This window comes from Notolabrus celidotus, chromosome 8 (genome assembly GCF_009762535.1).
Source record: "Notolabrus celidotus isolate fNotCel1 chromosome 8, fNotCel1.pri, whole genome shotgun sequence".
Lineage (NCBI taxonomy): Eukaryota > Metazoa > Chordata > Actinopteri > Labriformes > Labridae > Notolabrus > Notolabrus celidotus.
In genome coordinates this window covers 10,302,725-10,330,096 of record NC_048279.1, presented here as the reverse complement: position 1 = coordinate 10,330,096, position 27,372 = coordinate 10,302,725, and the positions used below count along the sequence as shown (strand labels likewise).

General features: G+C 41.8%; 1 protein-coding gene across 1 annotated transcript in view; it reads left to right on the top strand.

The window, feature by feature from the left end:
* The window catches only part of gpc3 (glypican 3), a 109,188-nt gene that overhangs the window by 40,236 nt on the left and 41,580 nt on the right, over positions 1-27,372 (top strand). The window contains exon 2 of the mRNA XM_034690100.1: positions 15,557-16,242. Coding sequence (XP_034545991.1) covers positions 15,557-16,242 — 686 coding nt within the window. The remainder of the gene's footprint in view (positions 1-15,556; positions 16,243-27,372) is intronic.

The window sequence follows — 27,372 nt, the reverse complement described above, 5'->3', positions numbered from 1 at the left end:
GACAGGACTGTAGGGCAGGATCTGATATTAAAATATCCATATTGTTTAGTGTACCGATTCAGCATGCTTACGGAATTTAACGATTTTACCCACAAGGGTTACCAAAAAGTGTGTCGCCTTAGTGTCAGCGAGCGGAAGTAAAATGTGCCAGAACTCTTTTCCTTTGATATGACGTGTGTGAACTTCTCTTCTCTGTTGTTGCTCTTGTTCTGAAAATTAATCACAGTTGTTGAGGAGTTTTGACTAATCAGAATCAAGTATTTAACACAGCTGGGGATGAGCAAGAAAGAGGGTTAACAAAATATTTTAAATCCTCTCTTTAAAGTATGACTACTTGAACCAGGCACAGTGCTGAGATGTTTGCCATAAGGACAGACAGATAGCCGACCTCCTGAATCACCAGGTATTTATGTGATTACTATTTCAGTGATTGAATATGAACTAATGGGGGAATCAAAGAGTAAGGCTGACTTTGTCCTGGTGAATGTAAAGGCATGAATTTGGTTCGTGTGGCGTTCTCAGGATGGAAGTTTGGATTTTGCTGACCAGCGTGTTGACAGGTCAGATAATGAAGTTAAAGGATTAACCCCTCCTGTAGTATATGAGAGGGAGGTTTGGCTAGCATGAGAAAAAAAAAACATGCTCATGAAAGTATCAGAAGCTTTAGAAAACTAAAGCGGCTTAATGCACCTAGCTACCACACACTGACACAAAAACCAGACAATGAGTGACAGGATAGGATCATATTTTTAGTGGATCTTTGACGGTGTCAGCTCCATGAAGTGAATACACCACTAAACTCAAGGCAGCAGTTCCAATTCACGTCTTTCTCTTGTAATGTGGTTGTTTGTTGCTTTCTGCAGTTTGCGTTTGTTTTCTAATCCTCATCCTCTCTGATGCCCTTCATTGTACAATAGCATTTTCCCTGATGTCTTTCCAAATGAATTGCTTCATCACCTTGCTGAATTTAAAGGGGGATTATGCCACGCACTGTGATGACAATTTCCAGTAGATGCAATGTTGCAGTAAATTACAGAAAAAGAAAAATCTGATGTTTGCTGCTCTAAAGGATGTTTGTGCTGCACAACGGTCTCAAGCCAAACACATTTTTCAGATGTCAAAACACAACATGAGGATCTCTGCTCTGTTGTTTCGCTGATTGAGTTTGGTGCCAATCATGTGCGTGTGCTCAAAAATTGCAGAGCTACTTTTTACTTCCCTCATCAATGCAGATTTGCAGCTTCATTATAATTTGCCAACAACTGTGCCTTCGTGCTTCAGAAAATATTTGCTTCAAGATTAAAGGGGTTTATCGGCAGGAAGTAATTTCTCTCTAAACAGTCTTTCTTCAGGAGCTCTGAATTCCTCCTCCTCTCCGGTCGAGAGATTAACTGCTTCCTTTTTTGGTTTATAAACGGAATTTATCTGAAAATCTGAGGACATCTGGGCCGCTCAGAAGGAGACTCCTGGGGCTTTGTTAAACTTGTTTAATAGGGTTGTTGCCATATCAATATTTTACAACGGTGTAGTAAAACAGTCATGGAAATTAAATACTTTGTTGCATCAAGTCCAAAAACATGCCACAAGAAACTGAAGCCAAGTTTGTAGTAATGCAGGTTTTAATTATGGAGGACTCTGATTAATTAATCCCTCTGGTTGTTCATGTCCATGATTTCATACCAAGTTTGTAAAGCTCTGAGAAAAGTTGTTTATTATTTGATGACTCCCTCGTGTTTCGATCATAAAGGAGGATACGGAGTGTGAAGCAGCTGTAAAGACCTTTCATTTATCTTTGACAAACTGCTATGTCTCATCTCTCTGCTGACCCTGTGCTGTACGAGCATGTGTGACATCCTCTGTAGAAAAAGCTTCCTCTGTTTTCTTTCAGCTGGAGAATGTATTACTGCGTGTGAAACATTGCGGGGAACAGTTTAAACAAAGGCTCTTTGGTGCGACCGATGGAGAAGGCTTTGTCAGAGTGTGGCCCGGTGGCAGTGTTGACAGGCATCAAACTGAATACAGTAATGTTGAGTCTTGCTGCTGATGATCTGGTATGAGGCTTCAGTATTAAATAGAGTCTGTTTCATAACCAGTTAAAAAACTACTCACGAGATGTTGAAAGTATTATATTGTTTTAATGTGTGGGGAGGTCAGACATGATGGGAGCGATTAACTTCTTGCTTGCACCACAGATCAAAGATGACTGCATGAGAATGTAAATTTAAAAAGAATCAAGTGTTTGCGCATATTACAATAGTTACGTACATAATAGTGACAATGATAATAATAATGATAATTTTATTTGTATAGCACTTTTCAATACAAGTAACAAAGTGCTTCACAAAAAAAGTAAAACAGACAATAAAAGCAGAGAAGTAAAATGTAAAACATTTCAATAAATTCACAAAATAAAAGTTTTAATATAAAGGTGTCTTGAGTAGTGAAATTAACAGTCCAGGGGCCCTGTCGCCTTTAGTTTTCAGTTTAGGCTTTGGAACAGTGAGCAGAGCATTACCAGAAGATCTCAGGCTGCATCCTGGTTCATATAGGGGGATTAAAGCTCAGAGATACAGTATATGGAGGGGCGAGTCCATGTTGGGCCTTAAATGTGATTTAAAGTATCTTAAAATCTATCCTAAAAACAACAGGTAGCCAATGCTAATATTGGGGTGACGTGGAAACATTTCTTAGTTCTAGTTAAAAGCAGAGCTGCTATAATAATACTTAAAGATGATTGAGCTGACACATTTATATCATGCTCTTAAAACAATTAAATATTAAATTTATTGTTCTAAGGGATTAAAGATCATGTCTATAGCAGAGTTTTATTGAATCTTTGTTAAATAGATTTTTTGAAATAGATTAAAATAATCATCAATGTATTTATAGAGCGCTTTCAATCAAAGTGCTTCACAGAGATTCTACGTAGAAAATAAATGACAACTAAAACTGCACGACATGAAAACACAACAAACTATCAGACAGGACATCAAAGAAATGTACAGACAACCTGAAGAGTCATACATAACCATGAACAAATGGGTCTTTAGCAAGGCCTCAGCATCATCAAACGACAGGACTGATCTCGCCTTGGTGATTTTTTCCGAGGTGGAAAAAGGAAAAGGCAAGATTCTTTACTCTGTCTATTCAATGAGTTACACAGTCATTAAGTCACAGAGTGATACACATGACTCAAACAAACCAACAGTGAAACAAATACAGAGAGCTGCATGAATGTCTGAGTGGAGCTGTATGTATAGCGCCAGCTATGTTTGAAATAAGCCGGTTTTACGCTGCTGTGTAATTTGACACAGAGTCAGCGGGTCGCTTTGAAGGGAAATATGTACAGAATGTAGACTGTATCGTGACCTGTGACTGAAAATCAATTACAGCAACAGATTCCTCTCATCTGCACGCGACTAAAACCTGCAGTAACACGATACAACAGCAGCTCTCTAACGTCAGGTAGATACAAGTCAGTAACAAAATGCACCAGCTCTGCCGTGAGCTGATGAGGTTTTTTAATTTTCTTTGTTTTATTCTGTCTTTGATTTCTGGTTTTATTTTATAGATTTTGTTTCATCCCTGTTTATTTTCTGTATGGTTATATGTTTAATGATCCTCGTCTTGGGTTGTATTCCTTGTGTGTTTCATAGTAATGTGTGTTTGTGTGTGTGTTTGTGTTTGTGCACGTGTGTGTGTTTGTGTGTGTGTGTGTGTATGTTTCTAGTATAATGTGTTTCCTGTTTTATTTTGTAGTTACTGCTCCCTGTGTGTCTGGTTTAGTTTTAGTTCCTGTGTATTCCCTCCTTTTTGATTGTCTACACCTGTGCCTTGTTGTTCTCACCTATGTCTCCTTACTCGTTACTCAGTGTGTATATGGTCTCTGGTTGTTTTCGAAACCAATATACTATTCTGTGCTCACACACACACATACCTGTCCCATTAACGTCCCGTTTGTGTGTCAGTCGCGTTAACCAGCAGCAGGACGAGGTGCTGTGAGTAGTGGGCACTGACAGCGTCTGTCTCGATCTTTACGCCGTTATTTCTGTACCGCAGCAGCGTAGCATGTGTGTTTACATTTTACTGTCATGCTCAGTCTCTGGAAATACATGTGTAGAGGTGTGAGACTTAGAGCAGAGCAGATTGCAGCTACTGTTGCTAATTTTTCTTCTTCTTTTGCTATTTAATTCAGTTAGCATTCTTCTTCACCTATTAATTAATGCGGCTAGCAAGCAGCTTTAAGATGCCGCCTGGCCAGAATCCCATATTAAAACCAGGCAGTGCTGAAAACGAACATTCCAAAATCATGTCCCATCCCTAGTATATACAGTACGTACAGCGTACTGCATACTGCGTTTGAAGGTCTTATGTAGTATGACTGTTCTGTTGGATCTGTTCTACAGGATGCTGGGTCAGGCGTTGCTGGATTTTTGGTTTTGGAAAGTGGAAGTAAACAACGGCCAAGCCGATCGCTAAACTGCTTCTTTAGCATCACTTATTTAAAAAGTTAGGAAGTGGTTTATATGGAATTTAATAATTTTCACAGCATCTTAAAAACTGAGTGCCCCCCATCTTATAAAGAAAAAAGAAGAAGCAGGACGTTAGCGCTGTGCATTGTGGGTAACTACACGAAGGAGACTGGTACTGAGAAATTTTCCTGAATCAGTTTCGGCATACTGCAGATTTTGATCTTGTTCACACACTGCATACTACATATTCAATTTAAGCCAAATCAGTACGTACTGCTAGTACAGTAGGCAGTTTCGAAAACAGCCACGGACACACAGGGAAAGGGAAACAGAGGAAGAAAACAGAGGGAAGGAGACTAGAAAGCTCACGTTTTCACTCCATTTTGGGCACTGACATATTTCCAGCTGACAAAGCTTTGCCGTATAAGTGTTTTTCAGCCTGACTAATAATTCCCACTAAATAAACAGCACCCAGGATGAATAAACTATCACTTCAGAACATCACTGAAACCTGATCACTGTCCATGTCTGTGTTGTTTGTGTCTGTTCTGCTGGTAGAGGTTCACCAACACCCGGAGAATTGGTCTCACATGAAACACACCCAATCTGTTTTACAGCACTACTATTAAGAGTGCACCTTTTTGTGTTAAATGCTAAACTTGATTCTTGCAGCATCATCCCTTACTGTAGTAAAGAGGGTTAAAGGATGTAACATTTCAGCCGCTAAAGGAAAAAGAAAGAAACTAAACATGATCGTGACAGACGGCAGCAGCAGGCAGCTGTGCTGTCAGCTCTATCAGACGAGGTTTATACGGCAGATATACGGCCAGAAAAAAAAAGCGTTTGAAAGAGGATAAGATTGTACGTTCACATAATTCTCTTCGACTCTTTGAAGAGGAGTAAGCGATGAATGATTTTATGAATTTTAAATGTGCCTTACAAAATGCTGTCTTAGCTCAATCTTCCTTTCTGTTCTTGCTGACTTCCTTTGTGGTCGTCAGTGTGATCAGGAATTCTTCCAGTTTACATCGAAGACAGCAGCACACTGATTCATCCTCTGTCATCTTCTGAAGTCTGGCTTCATAAGCTGTCTTCTGCTTTATACTCGCTGTTCAACTTGTTGCCGTCTCCCAACATTTCTTTTGATTCTGCGACAGCTGCCTCCTTTGCCTTCACAAACTCCAAAGCTCTGTGTTCTTTCTTTACTCTGATAACTTCCCCAGTTTTACTGAGTGTTTCTCACTTGATCTGTCAAACGCTGCTGTTGTTAAATCAGGACGTATCGTTTCTAGCTGTCTCTTTTCAGCAGCCTCTGGTTATTTCAGTTATCTCTGCCTGAACCTTTCCTGCCCTGGCTGCCTGCCCTCTGTGACCTCCTGACCGAGCAGTTCAGTCCTGATACCTCTCTTCTCTGTAGCAGCATCCCTGATAACCCGTGAGCTTCATTTTGCGGCTTATCCAACATTTCTACAGGTTTCCTGAGGTTACTTTCTGCCAGCCACTAAAAGCTCAGCTAGAGCGTTTTGCCTCCACGACTTCTTTTTCACTGCTGCTGGTGAAAAGCTCCACATTTTCATGTTCCACATCAAAGTCTCCTGGCATGTTATTTCTCCCTGAGGCCATCCTTCCTTTCACAACATTAAGAATTATGTTGAAATGTTTCTGCTGGAAATGGTTTGTTAATTTGCAAACTTCTTCAGAGTTCCTGAACCCTGGTCCACCTGATATGAGTCACGACACACACGCACACATGCACACGCACGCACACACACACACACACACACACACACACACACACACACACACACACACACACACACACACACACACACACACACACACACACACACACACACACACACACACACACACACTGATGTAGCGTTTTTGAGGCACACTTAAGCTAACGTCACGAGGAAGAGATACAGTAAACACTGCAGCCCTTAAACTGCAGTCTGCAGCTCTGAAATGAGACTGTCATTGATGTCCTTCAACCCTCAGGGGTTTCAGGCAGTCAGTAAGAAACACAATCACACGCACGCACACGCACACGCACACACACACACACACACACACACACACAGTACATTTGATCTCATGACAGGGATTAGTCATCTTTCAGGTATCTTGGAGTAAGCATTGGGCTGTACATCTTTAATACAGTGTACTAATCTAAAGAAAAGAGTCCGTTTAATTCAGAATTAATTATCAAAACCACAAGGCGCTGGCCTTTCTAATATTTTATTAAACTCTTCTTGTATCAATTAAAAAAGAAGCTGATCTCATCTCATCCCTGCGCACACACACTCAGGGGGTGTGGATCGTAACTTAATGAGGGTAATTTGTATTTTGATAATAACCTCTTGAATTCTGAGGTTAAACAGCATCGTGCAGCAGCAGAGCTTTAAGCTTCACCAAACAAACACATCAGACATGATGCTTCTAACATCCTTTCTGAATCCACTGAAAGTTCTTTGTGCTGTAACGACACGGCCGCTCCACTTTCACAACGAGGGCAGCAGCCGTCCAGTAATCACCCTCGCTGTTTCTCTCCATCTCTCACACTCCTTGTTTCTCTCACTATCTCACACTGTGCTCCCATCTGTTTCAAGAACTTCTGAAACACTCTGTATCCCCTCGCTGCTTCTCTTTAGAAGTTCACTTCAGTTCAGCCCATTGCTCTTTTATGTCTTAACAGCCAGACTTCAAAAAGAAAAGAAAGTCATCTTTCGTTACTGTTAAGCACTTTGTGAGATGGCAATGCAAATATTTCTTCAGTAACATTTGTTTCTGTCTGTGAGCGAGCTGTGCAGAATTGAGCTGATGCATGGTGGGGATGTGTTGGAAGCACAAAAGATAGACTGAGGCTGAATGAGTGGGAGTGTATTCATCTTAAACCACAGGATCTACTTAGAGATGCATATTGGATTAATAGAGCTCGGAGGCTTGATTTGGAGTGGAGTACTCAAGCTGTGTTTGTCGTGACCTCTCTCATCCTCACTCAAACTGTCTGCACTCTGGATGAGCTGCAGGCTTTTTATCCACATCCTCAAATCACAACCCTGGAGAGCAACAAGAGCTGTGCGTGTGTGTTGTGTGTTTGTGTGTGTGCTGTGTGCTGTGTCTCTCTGTCTCCGTCTGTGTATTGGATATGAATCCATAACTGGAATAGGCTTTCACTTCTGAGAGGGAACATTCCTCTGCGTCTCCTGTATGTGTGTTTGGTTGGAGAGGTGAGTGTTTGTGAGGGGTGTCAGGTCTCTCTCACCCTGGCAAAATTTTGGCGAGAGGTGTGCAATGTGTCTCACTGCTCTGGCACCGCTTGACTCCAGCTGCCTTTGAATGCAGCTTCAAAGCCATCTTTGCTGAATGTGTGTCTCCACATGCTCTGGCACCATTCACTAACCCTGTCCTCCTCCTCCTCCTTCTCCACCTCCTCCACCAGCTCTCTGCTGTGTTTTTTCAGTTCACTTTTGCCCCCGTGTCCTTCCCACTTTACTGTGTCCTCTACTCTGCTGCACACTGCGTCCACTGATAGCGCCTGTTTGTCGGTTTGAGTCAGAGCGAACTCAACTTTGACCCTGGCGAGGACCACAGGGCCGGAGAGAGAGATCAATGGAGTCAATGGTGAAAGACAGAAATACCGAGGAAGAGGAAGAAGACTGGACTATTCTGTATCTAAAGGGGGCAGCAGTATTGGTCTGTGTGTTCAGAGCTTCCTGCTTGTGGTTAAGATAAGTTATTTTAGACGTTTTTTTTCCTATGAATATTCATGTAATTATTTTGAAGTAGAGGATTCGACTGGTACTGAAACTAAGTCAGCGGGATGTTTTTCTACAGGGTCTCCCTTTAGTGGGTGAAGTATTTTAAGCACATGAGTGCAGTAAAGAAAATATGGGTATATATTCTGCTTCGTTATGTTTATCTATACAACATTATTTACATTTTGAACTCACATGCTGGACCTTTCCAGATTAGCCGCTCCGAAATAAAAGGAACAATGACAGGGTCAACCAAGCATAAAATAAAAACAACATCTCAGTAACACTTAATGATGATGATACACATTTTTTAGCCAATTAATGCATTACTTCATGGTGAAGTAATGCATGACTCATGATGAATTCATGTAGGATGCATCATTAGTTCCTGTTACTCAAGAACTAACAATCAAGTTACTATGACTTCAGGTAATGACTACGTGTGTAACATTGTGACTATTAAATGTGTAGTCGTTACCTGAAGTCATTTATTGATAAGTTACAGGAGCTAATGGTGCATCCTACAGAATTCAAACAGAAATAGATCATGAGTCAAGCATTACTTCAACATGAAGTAAGCATTAAGCTAAGAAATGTGTACCATTATTGTAAAGTGTTACCAGTCAATCAAGCACAGATAGCTTGATTTCAAATATTCATCTAGGGTTAAAACACATTTTTGACCTTGACAGGCTTTCCTAGGTCAGATGGGGAGTTTCTGGAGACTGTGATGAAGTTTGTACGTGATAAGGAGAGTAAACATTTATGACAATATGAATCTTCTTCATTTTAAAACCTCAAGTACAGGCACAAGAGGGTCGTGGTTGAAATGATGTTAGTTTCAGCCGTGGACATGCTTGCCATACAGGTATGGTAACACCCCTATAGGACAAACCACACACAGAACTACATGAACACAGTTTGTTGTATTAACAGTAAACAGGGTTATCCATGCACAGCCAACCAATGTACTCAGGTACCGGTCTGTTGCAGGAACATTATCAAAAATAACAAATAGACCCCTGCACACTGTAAGGACTTAACTTTGACTTCATTGTGAGTGAACAAAGTGTTTCTCAAGTCGCTTCCTGGGGCTCACAGATCAACAGTTTGTTGGATTTTAAATATGATTTTAGAAAAAGGAAAGAAAATTAATCAGCTCACTTCAGAGCAAAAAAGTAACTAGAACATTCTTAGAAATGTAGTGGAGCCAAAAGTACAATATTTGTCTTTCAAATGTAGTGAAGTAAAAGTACAAAGTTTCCCCCTGAAAATCATAACAGTGAGACTCAAAGAATGTATTGAGTCAGTACTCAAGTAAATGTACTTCCTTACCGTCCACCATTGTTCACCACACATAATGACACATAAACAAACATCTGTTTACACTAAAACACATTATCAGACACGTCCTCTGCCCATTGTTGGTGGTTAAGCCGAGGGCGAGATATGACTTGTAATACATTTCTGGTCTGGTCTGGTTTGGTGTTGATTCATCATCAGCCTTACATTTACCTGGCAGTCCTTTAATAAAACCAGCCCTGCTTTGCTCCTAGTGAACAACTGTATACATAGTTTTGATCAAACTTTGTCATGACACCCCTGTCATAAATCCAGGGCCCTCTTTGAACACTTTGTAATATTTCCACATATGGTGCTTTAGCAAGTGTGGTTTCAGATATATAAAATGCAGAACAGTAAATAGAAACGTGTTACAAAATAGCAGCAAAGCAAGAGAAACGGTGGTTATCATGTGACTGGTTCAGGTTCAAAACTACCTGCTATATTCATGTGTATGGGAAGCAGAGGAGCAGAGGATGATTTCTCATTGTTCCTTATTTGTTGAGCTGTGGTCCTGTGGAAGCAGATAAATTAATGAAAGGGAGAATCTGCTTGTGTGTCTGTAGCTCTAGTTCTTACACCTGAATCACACCTTGCCCTCCTACTATGCTTTGCCAAATGTTCGCCCACACAGTCACCACCTGGCCTCTGCTGTGCACTGTTTGATTTCTTTGTGTACGTCAGTGTGCACGTGTGTGTGTGTGTTTGTGTGTGAGGTGCTCTCTAACAGATGGAGTAACCTAATACATGTCTCATTTCTGCCCCGCTGTCCACTGGCCATCATGGTCTGCTGGTGATGTTATCTGGGCTTTACCAGCATCCTGCCTGCTTCGTTCCTGGAATTGGCCCACCCCCGCCCTGCCCTGCCCTGCCTTGCTGCCGCCATCCCATAAACACCAGGCACCCGCACTCACTGCTCATGCAAGAGCAGCCCGTCAGGTGGAGCAGCTCTCAGGTTACCTGTGACAGGTCGCTCTGTGGGAGTCGAGTGAAATGTGTCTGGAAAAACAGCATATTGTTTACAGTCAATGAACAGATGCTGCTTTTGTTTGAGACTCCGGAAATCTTAAACTTAAAGCAAAGCATGCTGGGAGGTTTGTGTCAGGCTGTGCATGTGTCTAAAGGTCCCCTCATGTAAAAAAAAAAGGCAGATTTAAATAGAACTTGAAAGTGACACTTTGGAGACACAAGGTCCTCCACACAGTTCTGGCATGCATCTCTGTCCTGCTGGTCTCTTCCCTGCATCCTGGACAGGTTCTGTTTTGTCACCAGGACCAGGTGGCAGCAGCTTCTTCCATCCGTCTCTGTGGCACCTAGAGGTGACACTCATCCTGCCAAATGGATTAGTCTCATTGGCGGGGTAATTTATTGATGTTTCCCTCTCCTGGGGATAATGGGCGTATGTGCCGCTGATTGATGAAGCTGTAGGGTGCATGTCTGCTTCACAGCACGTCAGCCTCAGTCAGCAGTCGGTCAATCAGTCTGCAGAGTTATGAGCCTCAGAGTTGACTTATGTAATACCCACACTGATGCCTTCACCAACATCAAACATGTTCATTTGACAGGTCATTCATGGATTATGTTGAAAAGCCTGTTTTATGTCTGAGCTGGAGTCACTTGGAGCCTTGGTGTCAGAAATGTGACCTCACTTTGACACAGATTTGTTGGATTTCTTTTCAAGCTACCTGAAATCAGCAGTTCTTGATCATAGTTTAATTCAGGGCTTTCGTGGCATGCTATAAGTGAAATTTGGATAAAATATTCACAATTTACCATCGGATATTTAAGGAATCCTCAAAGTCAGAGGGCCTGTTGAAGTTTGGACTTCATTTATAGATGCATATTTTAATGCCCAAGAAAACTGAGAGGCCTCAAATCCTTGGAGTGAACATGATCTGTCCACTGAAATCGGTGGACAGAGGTAAAAGAGGACAGGGAAGAGAGATCTCTCTCTTCCCTGTGCTGCAGTTGATCGGTCTGTAAAAAGCCTCCAGTCTCAGAGGAGAAAGTGTCTCAGCAGCCAGCCAACAGCCTCCATCTGTGACGCTGACAAAATAAATGCTACTGCTAATTTTAAGCCTGACCCAGTATGTTTGTGTGGGCTCTTGACCTCCTACGGTTGTACCCAGCATGTCACAGGTCCCTGACATACAGCCCACCTCCCCTCCATTAGAGGATACCTGATCCTGCGCAGGCTTTCACTGATGAAAGAGAGTACGCGGCATACACAGGAAATGGGGTTGCGATGGTTCTTACTATGACCCTGAGTACTTAGAGGCATTATAATGCATTTATGAAGAGCCCTCTAGACTTTCTCTTTCCATTACAAAGTGGCTCTCTGCTTTGTGGTGTAAGAGATACTTCAGGTAGCAGCTGAATTACAGAGCTTGATTTAAGAGGTTTTCATAGAGACCAAGTAAAAAGATGAAGCTGTGAGGTGGTTTTTGCATTCTCTCACTGCCTCCATACAAGTAAACAGATATTAAAGGTTAGAGGATCAAGCTTTTGAATTAAAAGGAACAGAGGACTCTGTTTCAAACAATTGTTTTACATCTCTCCATCTCTCTCTCCCTCTCTGTGTGCTCGTCTCACCTCCTCCCCGTCTATCTCCTTGTCTCGGCTGGCACTCTGCACATCTGTCTGCTCATTGCTCACAGAGGGAAGTGCTCTGCAGACGCAGCAGGGCAGCCACAGCCTGAAAATCTAAACAGATGTGCACTGCTCCCTCTCCAGCATCCGCTCACACTCATCCAAACATCCTCGAATGCTCTCCCTAACCTTTATTCACCCTATGACTGTAGTGCTGAGCACGCACGCTGTGTACCATCCTGTTTTATATTCACCCACACGTTTAAATCTGCAACCACAGCCTGCTCCTGTTCACCACTGATGCAGTTAGAGGATAAACGGCTTGGATGAAACAAGTTGTGGAAACTTCTGCGGATAAGTAGCTTCTGGGGCACTGACACACGTGTGGCAGGAGAAAATAATGTATTTATTATTCTTTATTTGCCGTCCCTTTAAAAACACACCTTTAAGACATTGCGTATAAGTGTTTTTAATTGTTTTTATAATGTTTGTTTTTTGCAAATGTTGTGCTACAATGTGTCTAGGTTTGATGTTTTTAGTTTGTCTTATTCTCTTTGTTTTTTAGATACACACTCTCATTCTATTGTAAAGCGCTTTGAAACATTGTGCTGCTGGGACGATGAGAAGTATCATCCTCCATTCGTCAAGTTCCACCATCAAAAGCAAATTCTAAATTATTTTGCACACGCACCCACGCTCTTCTTCCTCTTCTCCTGCACCTTCCAACCGGTGCATTACAATCGGCCACCTTCTAAATACAAAGACACATGTAGCTGTTAATAGTTTGTCCGTTCTGTGCTGCTGTAAGAAACACAGAAATGCAAGCTGCTGGTCTTTGAGGAAGGGGATCCACTCCTTATGTGGATATGAAAAGCTCATTCAGAGTGAACTGATTTTGATATTCAGGTGATTTTACACTCATTTAAAGATACTTATGAATATTATATTCCAGTTCTACTAAGTCTGTTCTGCTAAATGCTGCTAATTACTATGACAACTGTACCTTTAACAACACAGACAAAAAGAAACCTTGTGTAATTTGCATAAATTAAACTTGTGGAGGGATTATGCAGTCTGTATTCAATTCTCCCAAAAACAGCACATGAAGTGAAGCTCAGAATAAGTTCAAGGAGGAGGACAGTTTTTATACTCACTCAGTCATTCAGTCATTCATTCATGTCACTACCAGCTGATGATCAGCTCTTATGGATGTTTAGCCGATACAGATAAGATTACTTATATTTTTTCACTCTTCATAATGTGTAGTTAATGCACGCCTGAGAGTAAGAAAGGTTAAAATGTTGTGTTCCAAAGTGGATAAATACATTTTATACTTATACCAACTGAGGTCACTATTGTGCAGGCAGAAACACAGATCAGTTCTAACTCTTCATCTGTTATTCATTTTATTTACAGTGTGCCACACAGCCCAAGCTTTTAACACCACACTCCTCCATAGCCTTGGACATATTGTATGGATTGTCTCTAAGCGCACTGTGCACCCTCTCCTCTGCAATGTTCCTTGGTCCAATTACATGACACTTTCTAAAATTGTGAAATAAATCATATTCACTTAAAAAGAAGTCTCCTGATCAAACTGATGTCAGCTTTGACTGCAGTGCTCAGTGTGCAAAGTGTGGTTCATATGTTGTTTGTTCCATCTACCTCTCTTTTTTCAAAATATTTTTATCACATCATTTTTTTATTGAACCTTTATTTAACAAAACTGTATTTATTTAAAGCTTAAACAGCTTCAACTTCCTCTTCATTTATAGTTAATTTGCACGTCCTATCTGTGTCAGTGATCACTGTAAAACGTGTTGTATGTTGAGACCTCGATGACCTCACTGAGAGCAGCTCCACATACATGAAATAGTGTCACTTATTGTTTCACTTTTGTGATATTGCCTGCCATTTTTATGTTCTTCTGTGTGAAGTAATGCAGGACGAGAGGAGTCATGAAGCTGAACTGACTCAATAACAGCAGTAGGCCTCTCTATCTGTTGTTTGCCTCCATGAGGTGCCAGTCACTCTGAATGAATGACGGCTGTAACAGCATAAAGCTGTACTGAACTGACCAAACGTTTGTTTCCGATGGTTCAACACGTATTTTGAATGTTAAAAGGCAGATTGTGGTGCTTCTTCATTCAAAACTGAGGTAGTTTAAATGCACGCCAGCAGCAGTTATGCAGGAAGAGGGAGCGAGCTTCATTTACTTCTCTCTGATATTGTCATCTTCTCATACGGACCTCGTTATGTGCCTGAAATTGCACACAGAAAAACACATTATACGTTCTCTAAAGAGACAGAGCTGTCACATCATTTCTCCAAGCACCCAGAGCTCTGCATTGACTGACGAGCTTCATTTGACCTCAGAGAAGCATGAAGAGAAAGAAATTAAACTATCCAAGCAAGAAGAATCAAATAACAAAAATGAAAAGGAAAGCTTTTGTAGTACAAAAACCAATAACTTCCTCTAATGTCTCCTAAACCAGTGCCTCCCCCGAGCCCTCGTCTTCACAAAGCGGTTGTGGTGATCACTCTCAACAAAGTAATATAGTGGACTAGCTGCGGTGTAAATGGGATTTCAGCATCCCTTGCTATTCTCCTTTCTAAAGCTTCATTTCACTGACTCTCAGCTCCCCTGCTAAGTTCAGTAATGGAGCTTTAAATCCCCTCTGTTGTTGGGTCCTCACTCAGTTTGCTACCGGGTCGATGATAGAGCTCTGGCTTCTTGTGCCACCTTGTTGATAAGACTCCACTTTGTGCCTTGAAACGCCACTGATTATTTTCCCTCCTCACATCGGCCACACACCCCTCCCTCCTACAAGCTTTTCTCCCTGCAGACATCCTCATGGCCGTGCAGCTCTCTGTCGACTAATATATTGAGATTACTACTCTCTCTACAAGAAGCTTTTTAAAGATTCCTAGACTCTTTTTAGTCCGTTTTTAGCTTGCATGAAGACATAAAACCTCAAAACTTGCTTTTGATCTGTTGAAGAAGCTGTGCTCTTTATATTCCAAGTTGTTGTCTATTATCCTTGCACTGTGTGTGTGCTTAGATGTGTGTTTGTCAGTCTTGTGCATGTGTGAGCAGTCCCATTAGAGAAAACAACAGACTGAGAAAAACTTGGAAAAGTGAAACAGAGTCTGTGCGTGGGAAGTTCCGTCTGACTGCAATCGTTAAGGATGGGATGGTTGTTGTGGGGGAATCAAATCCATTTCAATGTTTGATGTATTTCTGCTAAATTGCTGCCTACTTTCTGACAGCTTGGCGTGGTTGTGTGATTACTGAGGCGCATCATCACCTGCTGAATGCAATGCAATAGCTTTTCAAAAAGTGGCCCAACTTTCACTTCATCTAACTCTATGTCATGCTGTTTTTTCCTGCAGAGGCCTTTGACCTGGTGCTGCGGCATGGACGTAATTCCACCCTGACCATGCTGAAGTCAGAGTTCCCAGGTCTTGGTAGTAGTGCCCAGAGCTCTGTTGGGCAGCTCTTCCTGGACATGTCGCTCTACATCCTGGGCTCGGACTCAACCGTTGACCACATGGTGGCAGTGCTGTATGGTCGCCTCTTCCCTCTGATGTACCGCCGCCTGCTGGGGGGCAGTGTGTCCACTGTGTCTGAGGAGTGTGTGAGAGGAGCCTGGAAGGACTCAGAAGCATTTGGCCTGTATCCCAAACTGATGATGACCCGTCTGTCTCGCTCTCTCCTGGCAACACGAGTCTTCCTGCAGGCACTCAACCTGGGCATCGAGGTCGTCAACACCACAGACCACCTGCGGCCTGGCCGGGACTGTAGCCGGGCCTTGCTGAGGTTGTGGTACTGCCCGCACTGCCAGGGCATGCTGGGGCCACCAGCCTGCAGGGGCTTCTGTCAGACGGTGATGCAAGGCTGCCTGGGAGGAGCGGCCGAGGTGCAGCCTCACTGGAGGACTTACGTAGAAGGACTGGGGAAGCTGGCTGGCGGCATGAGAGGAGAGCAGGACATGGAGGCTGTAGTTCTTAGATTACCTTCAATGATCAAACTGGCTCTGAAGCATGCTGTGAATGCCCGCACTCGTCTCAGCGCAAAGGTGAGTCCAGTACATTCATCACACTCACACACATTATAGGTTATTGTAAGACTACAAAAACAATGACTGCACGGACGTGTTCTAGGAAATTACAGATTTATTTTTTCTGTTTATGCTTTATGACAGAGTTATTACAACCTTATTGCTCCGCTGTGAAAAATACTTGTTTCTGATTGGTCAAACACCCACAACAGTAGTAATCATTCTCAAAAGCAAAATGGACAACCTGATAATATCACATTTCACCTCTGCCTGTTACCACTGAGGCACAAACATTAGTTTCTATCTCTGGCTATAAGTTAACACATAAACAGATTTATCTTAAAACAGTTTTTTTTCTCTCCGTTAATAATACAAATCCTGTCCACACCAGAGGTGTTTCTGCACATCTCTCTGTCTTCATGACAAAAACACCTGCATATAAGCTCGCTACAACAATACGTGGTGAGAATGTGTACTCAGTCTGTCATGCTCGTCACATTGTGCGCTTGAGTGTTGAGCGTCTTCTTAAATGAGAGGTAACTGTCAACAGCATTCTTTTAAATGTGTAGGGAGTGGTGAAGTAAAATCTAATGAGTCTATCATATTCACCCTCACCCCGCGGTTCAATGATAAAGAACAGCAAGGTTTCCTCCTAAACATGTTATTAAACCTAACAGTATAGTGCAGATGTAAACAGATGTAGCTCACCATCTTTGCACATGCTCGATACACATAAACAACAATTGCCATGCTCAGATACATCATTGCTCCCCAAAATGTTGTTTCAGCTGTCCATATGACAAAACTGAGTTTTTAAACGTCTCCATCTTGGTTGGAGTTTGGTTAAGTTCATTGTTAATTCATCCCACATGGAGGCTGATATGGAACAGTTACCCACCATGGAAGTGGAGATACTATTTTTTTATCTGTAAAAATGAATAATGTTCAAATAAATAATCTCTCATTTATTTTGAAGTGTTTTGTGTCAGCTTGTTAATGTCTTTAGTTGATACCTGAGGTCCACTTTGCATCAGGGTCCTGCTCACCCTGTCAGGATTCTAATTTGCCACCCAATCACTGAACATTAACCCTTACATCTTTTCCTCTGTCTGTACAATTCTCAGCCTAACTCCACACACAGAAAAGCACACTAGTATTAATCTCTGTGAACACTAGGGATGGGTACCTTTCACATTTGAACCGATACGCTACCGATACCCGGTACCTGGGAATCGGTACCAGTACTCAACGGTACCAATTTTCGGTACTTTTGTGTTTTTATGTGGTAATAAATATTAATTAAAATCTCAAATTTGTTTAATTGAACATATTTATTTAATTTAACATGAAATGAACAGAAACAGGATTATATAGGTGATTAGATATATTAGCTGACACGTGCTCGTGGGTTCTAATTGCTCTTTCAGGAGTTTATCAATGAACACATATGAACGCCTGCGGACGGGAAAAGTCAGTTCTCCGTCTCTTTATAATAACAGGACACACAACTTACTTGTTGGGCATTCACGCACACAGGAACGGTTATAAACGGGGCAGGTAGTCTGAGTGAGAGGGTCAGTCTCAACCATAGACTGTATAAAATAAACGTAATCCTCCTGCAGCTCTGTCTCGCGGTGAGTGCGCGCGCCAGTCAGCTGCAGGCTCCGTTTGGCGTGCTCCTGCGTAGATGCAGAGAGCAGAGAGTAGACTTCCACCCGGTCAGTCTCTGACTTTATTACAGGGCTAAAGTATAGAAACTCGCCTACTCTTCCACTCCCTCACAGTCACAGGGATGCGTTCAGGTACTGAAACATGGTACCGTTTGATTTTACGTGAGTTGGTACTCAGTAGTACCGACGGAATTCGGTCGGTACCTATAAAAGTACAGAATTCTGTACCCATCCCTAGTGAACTGTAGCCCTGTACCAAATTCACTTCACTTTGAACTTGCAAGTACTCAATTTAATAGTACACAGTCTGTTTTGAGGTGCACATATTTATGTGTTAAGAAGTAAGATACCTGTCTGTATGTATTCAAATGAACATTCTGTCCTAACCTGGCTGAAAACGTCTTAAGGTGAACATGTTTTGGGGAAACTGGAGCATGCACATAACAGTCCATCTTTGGCAGTAGACTTCACACAGGCATGAAAATAATTAGATCAGTCTTTGGTTTTTAATTAACTTGGACTAGCGACTCATTTGATTCTACAAAGAGAGGTTTAAATGTAATGTCATTGTAATGATGATAGACTACGTTGTGTTTTATGGATGCAAGAAAAATGACTTAATGATTAATAATAATGGTGTTGAATGAGGATGATCACAAAGTTAATTTCATTTCGGGTTTGGAGGTTTCTCTTTGTTCAACTTTGACCTTTAAACTCTCACAGTCACCCAGTAATGAAACCTGTAACTGAGCATGCTGGTAACAGATCATTAGATCATTACTTTAACAGACCAACCATGACTTCAGAGAGCAGCATCACAATGCCAGCCTGTTTGCACTTCTATTCCCACTGCTTTGTGTTATTCCTTTTTCAGCTTCACATTTCGCAGGGAGCTAATGTGCTTCATCGGATGCAGGAACATGCTGTTCATGTTACAAAGTAAACCACCAGGAATGGGTTTATGCATTTGATTGACTGAAATAATCCACTGCCAAATAATATTGCACTGCAGCGAAGTTGAGCCAACACCATCCCTGTGCTTACACCCTGGGATGAATGATTTAGTAGTGCAAACGTCATGGTTGGACCCCATCAATCAGAGGAAAAAATCCACAGCGCATAAAGAAATGATAGACATTTAAAATGATTGAGTTTGAGAGGGTACTGAGAGCGTTGCTTGCATTCAACAAAGAGGGCATCACCTCTTGACTGTCCTGCTCTGCATTATTACCCCACTTCCAATGCAAGGCTGCACCTCGGACTGAGCTGAATCAAGAGGGAGACATTAGAGCAAGACGGAGGTGGCAGGAGGACAAGCATACATTATATTATATGCATATTTTCAGGCTGCCAGACAGATGCTCCCAGCACGTCTCGCTGGAACTCGTCTGTCTCTCCTGAGCGGCGCTGACCCGTTATGTGTGGTTTTACTGCGATAAAACCGTCAAGTTTGTTCGTAGCCCACATGTGAAGTGAGGGAGAAGTGCTCATGAAATATGAAGGCCTTTTTCTGCCAGAGTTATAGAGCTGGATGTGCTTCTGCCTCTGTATATCTGCTGAACTTTTCACTCTCACACCCCAAATCCCCACAGTGACCAGGTTTCCACTCAGAAGCCATAATTTATTAACATACAGGTTGACCTCACTTACTCTACAGCGCAAGGGCGTGGCTGCATCCATGATTCGCTGACTTCGGGGAAAACGCTCAATGTGTGTGTGTTTGTGTGAGAGAGAGAGAGAGACAGAGAGAGAGATCCTTATCCAAAATTGTAAGAGTCCTGTCGGTGTTTATTTAAGACTGCAGCTCTAGTCTCAAACAATGACTTTTCACTCTGTTTATGGCTCTGACTCTGGTTCCAGTATATAAGATTAAAACTGCTGTGATAGTGTATTGTTCAGGTGGAGTGTGTGTCTTTGTTTGAATGTAATCTTGCAGAGACACTCCTTGCAGAGGGAATGTCATTGAAGGGACAGAGTCATTGTTTCCCCAAAGGCTAATTCTGCCTCACCAAGGAGTCACTGGAGATCAACCAAAATGAGACGCCACCTGATTGATTCACCTCGAACAACCACTGTACGCTTTGAGTGAATGAATTAAAGGATTAAAGAAATCTCACTGTGTTTTTTCATGTTTAATCCAATTAACTCCAAGTTTTCCATCCACTGTATCAAAACAAGCTTAGATTCAATTCTGTTATTTTATGCTTTAACATTATTGTATCATGGTAATTTAGTACCAAAGATGAAAAACCGTAACATAGTGAGCAGCTTTTTTAATCCGACTCTCCTTTATTTTACGTCAGCAGTGACGATGGCCTGTTTTATGTTACAATAACACAGTAAGAGAAAAATATCACAGCGTCCTCTTGGAGATGAAAGTTGACCGTTGTACACCAGAATCCCTCAAAGTAATAAGATTCAGTCAACAAAATTCTGCTATTTTGGTGTTTCACTGGCTTTTTGGGAAAAAGGAGAATAAGAGCAGAAAGGTAGTTTAGGGTTTCACAGGGTTAAGGTTTATTTTAAATAACTTAGATGCAAACATGTTTGGTCTCAAAAGATGATAATTACGTGCCTACCTAACCTATTTATCTCAGAATTTGTTAAAGCCAACGTAGCAGTGGGGGTTCTGCATGAATCTGTCTCCATGGATCTACGGATATTGGTTGTGAAGTCATGGCTTAAGTTCCCAGGTGTGTAGGTTTAAAGAAAAATATGACAGTAGCAGAGTGAAGTGATTTAATCAACTCCTCCAGAGAAACAAAAGTTAAGTAAGTAAGCAATGTTAATTTCAGTTGCACCTTTCACAGAGCAGTCACTAAGTGCTTCACTAAAACAACAATAATAAAATGAAGAATGAACCAAAATGATAAAAAGGTTAACTAAAATATTTATAAAAAGGCACCAATATGAGATCACATCACATGGTTCAAAGCCAATTTAAACAAATATATCTACTCTTTAAAATCTTCAGTAGAAACAGCACAGTGTATTTACATAGCAAGATTGTTCCAGAGACAGGGTTCCCACGCGTCCTGGAAAACCTGGAAAACAGTTGACCACTTTTCCAGTACTGGAAAACACCTGGAAAATGGGAGAAAGAGTCAAATGTCCTGGAAAATCACATATAGTCCTGGAAAATTATTCCAACATGGCTGTGTGCGACCTGACCCGATTAACAAAACACATCCCCATTCATTGAAAGTTGAGTGCAGGCTGTGCTGGAAAAGACAGCGACACTGCGCAACTTCTTTCACATCTTTCCTCCTTCACTTCATAATCATGCATTCACAGAAAATGGGGGTATATTGTCTATTTTTGTGGTACATTAACCTCGTAGAGTGCTCTTTTGATTCAAAGAGTCTTATATTTAAGTTATAGTGTGACCAGTGGAGTCGGGCAGAGAGCTTGGGGGTCTGTGCCTCACAACTTTCTCTGCAGGCTGAGAACTCAATTACCGTACTCTAGCTCAGTTGTTCTCAAAGTGGGGTCCTGGGACCCCTGGGGGTCCGCGAACCATAGCGTGGGGGTCCGTGAAATAATTTGAAGACATTTCTAATAAATTATAAAATTGTGCTGTGTCATTACAAAACAGCATACACCATTGTTATGATACCATTTGGTGGCTCGAAGGGATATGTGAGTCTTGTTACTGTTAATTTTCTGAAAGCGTTTAAGATCAATTACTTGAAAAGTATAAATGCTGTCATGTTGAGTCCACAAGGAATGAAATGACCCTCTGTTTTAAAGTATACAAGTGGGATTTACTTGATTCAAATTGAAGTGTTATCTGTTTATCACTATGGTACTGGTCTGAAGTATTTACATTGATACGTTTTACAATACAAATAGTTCCAAGAGAAACTAAGAGTGCAAATGGTAGTAAGCATGTGCTTTAGTGATGGGAAGTTCGGCTCTTTTCAGAGAGCCGGCTCTTTTGACTCGGCTCCTAAAGAAGAGCCGGCTCTTTCGACTCCCGAATGGCTGCTAATTTAGGATCTTTTGTAGCCTTACCTTAACTTTGCAAAAACTAATGGTTTGTGTTGAAAAACCTTTTACGTACAGCGTTTTTATGAGAAGACTCATAATTGACCAATTTAGTGCATTTATTCTGTTACAAAACCATTCTTACTCTAACCCTAGGGTTATGATATGATTAGGGTTAGGATTAGGGCTGTTATTAGGGTTAAGGTTAAGATTAGGGTTAGGGTAAGGGTAAGGGTAAGGATTAGGGTTAGGGTTAGGGTTGTTATTAGGGTTAAGGTTAAGATTAGGGTAAGGGTTATGATTAGGGTTAGGATTACGGTTAGGGTTAGGGTTGGGGTTAGAGTTAGGGTTAGGATTAGGATTAGGGTTAGGATTAGGGTTAGGGTTAGGATCAGGATTAGGGTTAGGGTTAGGGTTAGGGTTAGGATTAGGGTTAGGGTTGCGATTAGGGTTAGGATCAGGATTAGGATTAGCGTTAGGGTTATGATTAGGGTTAGGGTTAGGATTAGGGTTAGGATCAGGATTAGGGTTAGGGTTATGATAAGGGTTAGGGTTAGGATTAAGATTAGGGTTAGGGTTAGGATTAGGGTTAGGATTAGGATTAGGGTTAGGATTAGGGTTAGGGTTAGGATCAGGATTAGGGTTAGGGTTATGATTGGGGTTATGATTAGGGTTAGGGTTAGGATTAGGGTTAGGGTTAGGGTTAAGATTAGGGTTAGGATTAGGGTTAGGGTTAGGATTAGGGTTAGGATTAGGATTAGGGTTAGGATTAGGGTTAGGATCAGGATTAGAGTTAGGATTAGGGTTAGGGTTAGGATCAGGATTAGGGTTAGGGTTAGGATTAGGATTAGGGTTAGGGTTAGGATTAGGATTAGGGTTAGGGTTAGGATTAGGGTTAGGGTTAGGATTAGGGTTAGGGTTAGGATCAGGATTAGGGTTAGGGTTAGGATTAGGGTTAGGATCAGGATTAGGGTTAGGGTTAGGATCAGGATTAGGGTTAGGGTTCGAGTTAGGGTTAGGATTAGGGTTAGGGTTAGGGTTAGGATCAGGATTAGGGTTAGGGTTAGGGTTAGGATTAGGATTAGGATTAGGGTTAGGGTTTTGATTAGAGTTAGGGCTAGAATCAGAACTAAACTTAAACAAACAGAACCAGAACCAAACTCAAGCAAACCCAACCAGAACCGAACCAGACACAAACCGGAACCGAACCAAAACCGTACCAGAACAGAACCGAACCAAAACCGTACCAGAACAGAACCGTACCAGAACCGAACTAGAACCGAACTCGAGCAAACAGAACCAGAACCAAACTCAAGCAAACCCAACCAGACCCGAACCAGAACCGAACCAGAACCGTACCAGAACTGAACCAGAACTGAACCGTACCAGAACCGAACCGAACCAGAACCGAACCAGAACCGAACCAGAACCGAACCAGAACCGAGCCGAACCAGAACCAGAACCGAACCAGAACCGTACAAGAACTGAACCAGAACTGAACCAGAACTGAACCAGAACTGAACCAGAACCGAAACAGATGCGAACCGTACCAGAACCAAACCAGAACCAAACCAAACCAGAACCAGAACCGAACCAGAACCATACCAGACCCGAACCAGAACTGAACTAAACCGTACCAGAACCGAACCAGAACCACACCAGAACCGAACCAGAACTGAACCAGAACCGAACCAGAACTGAACCAGAACCGAACCAGAACTGAACCGTACCAGAACCGAACCAGATCCAGAACCAGAACTGAACCCGAACCAGAACCAGAACCAGAACCGAACCAGAACCGAACCAGAACCAAACCAGAACCGAACCAGAACCGAACCGAACCAGAACTGAAATCAAGCAAACAGAACCCAAACCAGAACCAAACTCAAGCAAACAGAACCAGAACCAAACTCAAGCAAACAGAAACAGAACCAGAACCCAACTGGAGCAGACAGAAACAGAACCAAACTGGAGCAAACATTATTAATGTCCTTTTGATAGCTTTTGATCACGACACATCACTAATGTGCTTAATGTGTGTTACAATTATGAGGGGGCCTTGGACAATTTTCTCACCTGTAAGGGGTCCCTGGCTCCAAAAACTTTGAGAACCTCTGCTCTAGCTAGTAGGAGTGCAAACTCCCGATAGTGAAAACAAAGGGAACAAAAAGAGCGACACAGCTGCACAGAAACTCCACGTTGTAGACATCGCTGATCATAATAGACATCGCCATGCAGGAAGACAGTTTACATTTTTTTAAACCTCTGAGAGATCTTAATATACAGAGTGCGTCTTTACACCGGTGCGATTTTTTTCAGAGTTTACGGTAACTCAAATAAAATAACGTGACATTTGCTTTGTTTTATATCGACCCTTGGCAGGATGAATATCATGATTAAGCAGGTATATTTTGAGTCTGAGTTGAGTTGAGAAACATTTGCTGCCATTTTTGTCATTCAGTTCTATTTAGGTCATTAAAGCACTGATCCTCTTATAATTATTACTATTTATTTATTTCAGTAAGGCAGATTCCTTTGCAGGCTCTTTTTTTTTTCTTAGCTCATTTTATATTTTTTGAGAAAAGAGAAAGCTGAGATGTTGCCCATCATTGTTACTTGGTTGCACTAATAAAGTGAAGTGCTGTACATCTGTGGTTGCATTATTCTACTATCAATTTGCCATAATTTTTTAAGTATGTAAGAGATGATTTCATTGAAAGCCATAGACTACATGTCTTTCAATGTATACTTCCACTGAGAGGAACATATTAGACTATTTAGGAACTAAATTAGGAACTAAATTTAGACTGTCATACCAGCTTGATCATCAATGAAAATGTATTGGAAATGTCCTGGAAAATGATCTCTGGAAAAGAGTGGGAACCATGCAGAGAGTTTTAGCCACATGTTCAAAAGCACGATCACTTTTTTTTTCAATCCAACAATGAGACGATCAAGCAGACCCTGATCAGAAGGTCTGACGGATCTACTGTGATGTAAGGATGGAGCAGGTCAGAGATATACTCGGGTGCTTGATAATGGATAGCTTCATAAGTAAATAAAATGATCTAAAAAAGTATTCTGAATTTGATTGGCAGCCAATGTGTGACAAATAAAAGGAGAATAAAAGGAGAGTAATGTGGGATGTCCTGCTGGACCTGGTTAACAGTCTTGCAGCAGCATGTTGGATCATTTGCAGACGGTCAAGTGAGGATTTATTCAGGCAGATGAAAAGGAAATTGCAGCATTTGAGCCGGGACGAAACGAAAGCATGAACCAGCATTTCTAATTCAGCCCGTGATACCATAGACTTTAGTTTTGCAATTGTCCTTAAGTGAAAAAGAAACGGGTGATATGTTGGTGAAAAAGCATCCACGATCAAGAATGACACCAAGATTTTTGAGAGTTCCCAGTTTTTCCTGACATAGAAAGGGAACCAATGCAGTTAGCCATCCTTGGCGCAATGCTGTCAGAGGCAGCAATGAAGTATTTATGAACTGTGTTTATCTGAAGGAAATTGTCACTTATTCAATCCTTAATGCCAGGCAGACAGTTCAGCAAGAGGGCAGATAAACTCTCTAATTTGCTCAAGAGAAACATACAATTGAATATCGTCAGCATAACAGTGTTGGAGACTTCCTGACATTGTCTGATCATAAGGCCTAGTGGAAGGATATATAAAGAAAAGAAACTAGGTCCCAGCACAGAGCCCTGATGCACACCACAGGACAGAGAGGCTGACTCAGACATATAAGGTCCAAGTGACACAGAGAAGCATCTGTCTGACTGATAGGATGGGAACCAGTCAAGTGATATCCCCTCATCACATGAGTCTGTCTATTAAAACACTGTGATCTACTGTATGAAATTCATAGCCCAGATCCAGGAGGACCAGGACTGAGCACTCACCTGCATCAGAGGACATCATGATGTCATTTGAGACTCTGAGTGGAGCTGTTTCAGTACAGCGTTTTTGACAGAAATCAGACTGGAGATGAATGAAGATTAATAAAGACGGAAGAAGAAGGAGAGGAAAAAAAGAAAGCACACGCAGGAATGAGGGGAAGAGATGAGACTGTGGTTTTAACTCTGTGTATTCTTACGTGATTCAACAGTTTAGCAACTGAACTGAATGTAGACACGCTGCAGCCTGGAGTCTTTGCCAACAGTAGCCATGTTTACAGACAAATTTCTTCATTCCAATTGAAATCATTCTGATTTAAGATACAGGTTCAAGTGTTTACACGGCATGTGATTTAATCAGGTCTGGTGTTTACATGCACCTACAAATGTAATCAGAACAGCCGTGTGACGTGTGCAAAGAGATGTTATTCTCCTCTCTCCTCTTCCAGTCCAAACATAAATAGACTTTCTTATTTGATCCGGGTCCTGAATGATGGATACCTACCCTCTACTCAGAGGAGAAGTAGCTGTTATTTTGCTGCTCTTATTGAAGCAACAGCTTGATGTCAACAAATCCTTACTCCTCAAGAAAGAAGGAGGAGGAGAAGAGCCCACAGAAGCTTTTGTGGCACTGCAACCTAGCTATACATAACCTTACTGCCGCTGCCACCTTTCATGATGCCCCGGTCTTTCCTGACTTCAGGTTATATGTTGTGTTCTGTTTTGAACAAGTCCTCCCTAAAGTCTAAGCTTTAAGTTCTTTGAATGTTTCTACTAAACTCTGAGGCTACTATCCTCTACAAGTGAAGAGGATGGAAGTCCATCAAGACTTTGAGCATGAGCAGTAAGAACACAGCTGAAGATAATCAGAAACGTTATTCACACAGGAACATTTTTATTCTGATTTAGGTGTTTATACAGAACATTTTTATTCTGTTTCAAACTGTTTTTAATCTGAATATTATGCTCCATGTAAACACAGCAAATGATTGGCTAATTATCTTATATGAGTGGGTCTAAAAAGTCCCTCTTGTCCAATTCTTTCAGTCCTCTGTTGTCTTTCAGATGTGAGTATTTTAAGACATTTTCCAGTGATTCTTCAGGGCTGGTCCTTTAGATTTACTATAACAAAGTGGATCTGTGGAGTTCTTCATCTTGTCTGCGTTTCATGTGACAGTGAGCGCTGCAGCTGGCATCAGTATCTCTTACTTAACCCCCCTCCAGTGAGGGTGCAGACCCCTGCTACGGAAAGTGACAAACTGATCAACTCCTTCTGAGTAAGAGAGTCCTCGAGGTGTGAGAGAGACATCTTCTCCCCTCTCAGTGGACCTGAAACATGTTTCTCTACCCGAGAGATGACCACTCATCCCCTGCCAGCTCACTCACCCAGCATGTTAACATTCATTTCCTCCATCCAATGCGGCTCCAGCGTGAATCAACCCATGTTCAGAGAGACAGAGAGGGCAGCCAAGAGCCCTGCAGCTTCAATCTATTCCCCTGTCAACGTCTCAGCCCTCTCCTGGAGTTTGATGTCATCCACCTCCATCTCTACATCTCATCCTCAACATCCTTCTCTCGCTTTCATCCT